The sequence below is a fragment of the Trifolium pratense genome, linkage group LG1 (genome assembly GCF_020283565.1).
Source record: "Trifolium pratense cultivar HEN17-A07 linkage group LG1, ARS_RC_1.1, whole genome shotgun sequence".
Classification (NCBI taxonomy): domain Eukaryota; kingdom Viridiplantae; phylum Streptophyta; class Magnoliopsida; order Fabales; family Fabaceae; genus Trifolium; species Trifolium pratense.
The window spans coordinates 52,027,428-52,034,159 of NC_060059.1; the positions used below are offsets into that span (position 1 = coordinate 52,027,428).

A 6,732-nucleotide genomic window follows, 5' to 3' on the forward strand; every position below is an offset into this window, starting at 1 on the left:
AATTTATGATCCGGTAGAAAAAAATCATTGATCAGGAAAGACATAAAAATATTTCGTGATGAATAATATAGTCAACAATAATTTTGATATGATATACTTTTAAAATTGATGGTGCTTATCAATTATTTCACATAATTTTGATCACAATTGGTATATTTGCCATAGTGGTTGGAAATATCCCCTTGCATTGAAGGGTTGTAGGTTCGAATCCTAGTCAAGACAAAATTGTATTATTTTTTAATAAAAATTGCAAGATATTTTGTCCGTCACAAAAATATTTGTTACGTGCAATCATAACTGCGACACTATCTGTATAGACGGTTACTATATTTGAGGGAAAAATAAAGACTTATTTAAATTAATAAATAAATAAAAGGAGATAAATTCAACAGTTATTTCCAATGTTTTAAGAACCGGACCGGCCGGTTCGACCAGTTAGGCCGTGAACCGAACACAGCACCGGTCCGGAATGAGGGTCAGAACCGTTAGTCAGTAAAACCGGTTAAAAACCGCTTTGAACCAGTGCGAACCGCTGTGAACCGGGAAAACCAGAAAAACCGGCCGATTCTCTCAGATATTGAAAAAAAAAAAAAAAAAATTGTTTTTTGCGAGATCCGGATGAAAAGAAGAAGAAGAAGATGAAAATCGTAAATGATATCAAATATTAAAGGTAAAGGTGTGGAGAAGAAAATACTAGAGACTCATTTCACAAGTCAATAACAACTTCCATCATTAGAAATCAAAATCTATTAAGTGAAAAATGTCATGAATCTTTGAAACATAACTAGTTAGGAGTAATTGGTGAAACAGAGATGAAAAAACTAAACACACAAAAGAGGATGATGAATGCATAAATATATATTGGTGCCCTTTCTCATTGTTTTTTTTTTTTTTTTGAAGAAGCAACCCTTTCTCATTGATAAAGAAGAATAAGTGAAGAAACAAGAGAAAAGAAAGAGGTGGAGGCGCCGTAGTTGTTATCAAAGCAAGTGATAGTGTATGTTGTTTCTTGTTACTAACAAATTAGGGTTATCTACAATATTGGGCTTTTTAGGGTTATCTACAATATTGGGCTTTTTTTTAGTCATTGGCCTTGTAACAATTGACTTTTGAAATGGATGATTTTTGAAAGGGCTTTATTTTTTGACACATTAAAAGGAATTCTTAAGACTATATCTATTAAAATATTTACTATTTATTTATTATTTATTATCCGGTTCAAACGGTTCAATAACGATTGAACCGGTTGAATCGATTGAACCATGAACCAGAGGCTAAACCGGTTCGACTTCCGGTCCGATTCTTAAAACATTGGTTATTTCTTAAGAGACTTATTTTATATCAAGAGAATTAATATAACATGTGCTTATAATACCAACTTAATTATTTCCTATAAAAAAGGAGATCATGCTGATGACTCAAAAACCAGTGAGATGATCGTGTAAATAGAAAAATATGTTATGACTTTTTCTACTACTCTTTCTATTATTATTTTTATACTCAAAATACACATTAGTATACTAATATGTTCTTATACCAGATGTGAGACTTTAGAAATTTATTTTCAATTCCACCACTATGGTGCTCTTTGTTCCAACAAAAAGTAACCAAATAACCAAAGTAAGGAAGATGAATCAATTTCGTCCAAGAATCTCTGTTACCGTATTCCTTCATACGCAACACAATTGTAGGAGGAACTTAAGAGGGAGTCTACACAAGATTTCTACTATGAGTCTATGACATCAAAAGGAAGATAGGTAAACGACGGTGGCGTGTGTAATGAATCACCGTCGAGTCATAAGTGAATGAGAAGAAACCGTGCTAGTGGTAGGTACTCTGATTTTAGTGGCGGGTGGGTTACGTGGTTTGTTTCGTGAACATTGGATATATTGGGTTGGAATTACATGGAATTTTAAAAGACTTTTTTATGACAAATTTTTTTTGAGGTTATTCAATCAAGACTTTTACAAAAGTTAAATAAATCTTGTGGTATTCAATTAAGAAATTGGATATATTTAAATTCCATCCGTGTTTTTTTTAAAAAAAATAAAATAAAACATACTACATAATAATAGCTTTTTATGGTGTATTAGGTTGGAATTTCATGGGATTTTAATAGACTTTTTTATGACAAAATTTTTTTGAGGTATTCAATCAAGACTTTTACAAAAGTTAAATAAATCTTATGGTATTCAATTAAGCGACAAACAAGATTTTTTTTCAAGGCAATAAAATCTGTTGGTATTCAATTGAGATTTGTTACTACTTTTAAAATGTCTATTGGTATTCAAAAGTCTACATATTCTTTATTGATTCTTTTCAAAAAAATTAAAAGGATTTATTGATTCTTTTAAAATTTTCCAAATATACAAAAGTTTCCTAATATATAAAGTATTGTGAAATCTTTTTATCAAAAAAAAAAAAAATTATGAAATCTTGATTGTAAAAAGTCTTTTGAAAAAAATCTCTCAAAATTCATTCAAATCATGTGTTAAAATTTTTTATTGTAAAAAAGTTTTTAAAATCTCACAAGAAACAAAGATTATATTCTATCGGCATAATAACATCGAAATCCTAATTTCGATCTTACAAAATCAAACTGCACACCATCAAAGCAAGATTCAAGATAAATCACCCAAACTAAAAAGAAACAATGATCCAAACATAAAATAAAAGACACAATGATCCATTAAGTCGCCAACACTAAAAAGAAACATAAAATAAAATAACAAATAAACATAGAAGGATGGATTGAATCTCATACTAGTTAGTCACATAGCACATCATCTAAATTCTTATGGTGATATCAAACTTTCAACATAGACGTTTGATTCTACCCAACAGAAATCTTCAATCTTGGAACTCACTGGAGTTTTATTTTTGCAATCATAAACAACCCACTTCAATTTATCAAGCTCTTTAAAGACAAGCAGCACTTGGTTGTCGTCCTCGGAAATATCCAGTATCTTGGTAAAAAAGTAACCAGAACCACCAAGGTGAGAAAAGTAACCAGAATCACCAATGTGAGGAACACTAATCAATTTAACCCAAGAATCTTTATTAACGTAGTATTCCTTCATAAGCCAAACATCAATAAAAGATTCAACACTTTTTTGAGAAAATATGCACAAGCAATCCCTCATCACATCCAAGGTCAAAGTATTAAAATTTACTTTATAATCTGGCAGTGGTATTTCTTGATAAGATTCACTTCCCAAATGAAGAGAAACAATGCCAGTCAAATTCTTTGAATTATCGTCGTATGTCAACCAATTAACCGTGCCATTCACGAATATTCCCCGTCTGCCATGAGGAGCCTTAGAAGAAGGGAAGTCCTTAATCTTTTTCCAAGAGTCGGTGCCCAAAGTATAAACTTTAACTTCACTACCTTTGCAGACTTGGTCTTTCTCTGGCACAACATAACTTAAAACAGCAATAACCTTGTAATTATCAATGAAAGGATCATAGCCAAAAGCATATCGACAATCTGTTAAAAAATGTGGAAAATCAAGATAGGGTAATTCCTTCACTTTTCTGAGGCAAGGGTTATAGATATGAACAAGATGGTCATTGATGAGGAAACAAAGGAGACCGTCGCAAGAATCAACGAGACCGTGCCGGAGATAACGTTGACTAATGTACTCAGGGTAATCGAGTTGTGTGCCATTAGAGGTTAAGATAGAGTGGAATGGAATGGAATCGAGTGGATAAGAGTTTATAGTTAACTCTTTCGAGCCGCGCCAACGGCGGGTTGTTATGAGGTAGCGGTTTTTGGTTGACATGCGAAGATGTTTTTTGGCGAATTTGAGATTCTTTGAGATCAGAGTATTCCATGACTTACATACGCAGCATAATTGTCGAAGGAGCTTGACAGGGAGTCGACACAAGATTTCTTCTTCTATGACATCGTAAGGAAGATAGGTCGGCGGCTGTGGCGTGTGAAGTGAATGACAGGGTCTCTTAACGGCGGTTGTTTCCACCATTATGTTGGCGGCAGAGTTTATATATAACAGATCGAAGACGCGGACTGGAAGGGTATCAGGCAGGTTGTTGTGTGTTATAACATTAATATTTTGTAAAATTAATACAATCTAAAGTTTTTTATTTTTTTTCAAAATAATCTCTTGAAATTTCAATCTAATCCTTTAGTATTCAATTGAGATTTGTTACTACTTTTAAAATTTCTATTGGTATTCAAAAGTCTAACGATTATTTATTGATTCTTTTTTAAAAAAAAACTAAAAAGATTTATTGATTCTTTTAAAATTTTCCAAATATACAAAAGTTTCCTAATATATAAAGTATTATGAAATCTCTTTAGCAAAAAAAAAAAAAAAATTATGAAATCTTGATTGTAAAAAGTCTTTTGAAAAAAATCTCTCAAAATTTATTCAAATCATGTGTTAAAATTCTTGATTGTAAAAAAGTTTTTAAAATCTCACAGAATCAATGTAGTCCAACAAAATCTCATAAAATCATAAAAAAAAATTTGCCAAAATTATCTCATGAAATCTCAATCCAATACACCACACTAAAATTGAGACATCAATCAAATTAAAATATTACTATCTGTTGTTGATAATAATATTAGAGTTAGGATATGTTGACACCAGGTGTCAAAGTTTGACACCAAATCACAACCGTATGTTTTATTTGAGCAAAGACTTACAATAATTTCTAAATTAATAACACATTTTTATTTATCGTGTATCTTTCTCCCTCAACCTCATGTTGGCAATGGATATCTTTGAAAACCCCAATTCCTCTTCACATCGATTTTTCGTTCGAAAATATGGGTTCTCCTCACCGATCTCAAATCAATTATGAAATTCTGGTATCACTAGAATGATGTTGCCTAAGATGTCCCAACAACTACTTTGTGAATAATGTTGTTTTCTATTGTTGGCACATCTTATATAACATATAAGAACTGACAGAGAATAAATAAATGGCACAAGTAATTGTTAACCCAGTTCAGCCAACTGCCTACTCTGGGGGATACCAATCCAGGAAGGAAATCCACTAATAGCTCTAGTTACTAAGACCTCCAGCAAACCCTAGGATTTACGCCTTAAACTAAGACCTCCAGCAAACCCTTGGTTTACGCCTTATAACCTCGACACTAGTCATGCAACTTCTGCCTAGGAACTCCTAGACATGAGATCCCATCTCACTTCCACTCACACAACACAACCTGTGTTGATTATACAATGTTAGGAATGATGTGGCGACAACTTGCCAAGACAACACTTCACTCTTGCTTAAAAGCTTCAAGTGAATCACACACGGTAAACTCCGTACTTCAAAGCTTAGGAGTAACCTTAAAATAATAAACTCACTTCTTAACTTGTGTTATAGAATCCACAAGCAAGAATTACAATCAAACAATAAAAGACTCAACAAAGACTCAATATGTGAACTAATATTTTTCAATAAGATGATCAGTCTTGAGCTTGGTCTTCGTATATATAGTGATTAGGCACGCTCCTCTTTCTTCACAAATGCTCAGACGCTCCTTGAGAATCATAAAGGATGATCTGATTCTCTTTTGATCTTCATCAAGAATGTATAGAAACTTTCCAAAAGTGTTTAAGGACTTTATAGGATAATTGTGATCATACCGTTGTACCATTAAGTCTTTATCTTATCCTTAAAATACCTGATCAGATCAAATCTCCATTGAGCGTGCTCTTTAAGTGGATTTCCATAAATAGCAGATGCTCTCATAAATGCGCGAGATTTCCTTGAATAAATATGATGTTGTAACATGTTTTCCAACATCTTGTTAGTATATTTGTTTTAGCAAAATTACGCCAATTCAAATATCCAACAATCTCCCCCTTTGGCAATTTTTTGGCTAAAACAATTTCAGGCCATTACCTTTGAGAGATTAAAAAGCGCAATCCTTCAAATCACCATGGTCACACAAAAGAAGGAACGTTAGAGCATCATTTAAACAAAATTTCACATAGGTGAGAGTATATGCATCAGAGGCAGCAGCAGCGGAGTTATCATTTTAAATAGCCTCGAGCAAAATAAAAAAAAACGTGGTATCAGAGCAAAACATATATCATATGTCATATGTCATCAAAGGTGTTGTGACATATGGGAGCACATCTTCTAGCACATGTTCGTCCAATCAGGGCAGCATCCATTCAGCAGCAAACTCCCCCTGACTTCATCAGCTTGTGCATCATCTCAGGGTAAAAAAAAATTTTACTCCCCCTGAATACTTGCTTACTGCTACTGAAAAAACATGTCATAACAAAAGACATGTACAAACAAACCAAAGTACTACTCCCCCTTTTTAGCCACAAAATGTGCCAAAACAGGAAAGTGAAGTATCCAAAGTGCAGAATTAAAAGTACAGACCATGCACTCAGAAGGTGCTAAAATCCAGGGCACAAACCACCCACAAACCAAATAACAAAGTGCAGTAAAACATTAAAACAGATTACAAAATCATTCATCATCACTACTGTCAGAGGCTTCATCCTCATCTGTAGCAGTAGCATAACCTTCATCCTCATCTGCATTGTTTTGATCACCTGTAGCAGCCACATTTGCACTAGCTTTCACAGGTACCTCATCAGCTTCCAATCCTTCAATCATCTTTAAGAACACATTCTTCCTCTCCTCAAGCTCAGCCTGCTGTTTATCAATGTCCTGACATTGAATTTTCAAACCAGCAATAATCTCCCTTTTTGTCATAACACCAGCTCCAGCAGCAGA

At 33.3% G+C, this 6,732-nt stretch overlaps 1 protein-coding gene across 1 annotated transcript; it reads right to left on the reverse strand.

Moving 5' to 3' along the window:
• Positions 1-2,574: 2,574 nt before the first annotated feature.
• On the reverse strand, positions 2,575-4,065 carry LOC123922038 (F-box/kelch-repeat protein At3g23880-like). The gene has a single exon (XM_045974785.1). It carries the CDS (start codon positions 3,981-3,983, stop codon positions 2,796-2,798), a length of 1,188 nt encoding a protein of 395 aa, XP_045830741.1. The 5' UTR covers positions 3,984-4,065; the 3' UTR covers positions 2,575-2,795.
• Between the last annotated feature and the right edge of the window lie 2,667 nt (positions 4,066-6,732).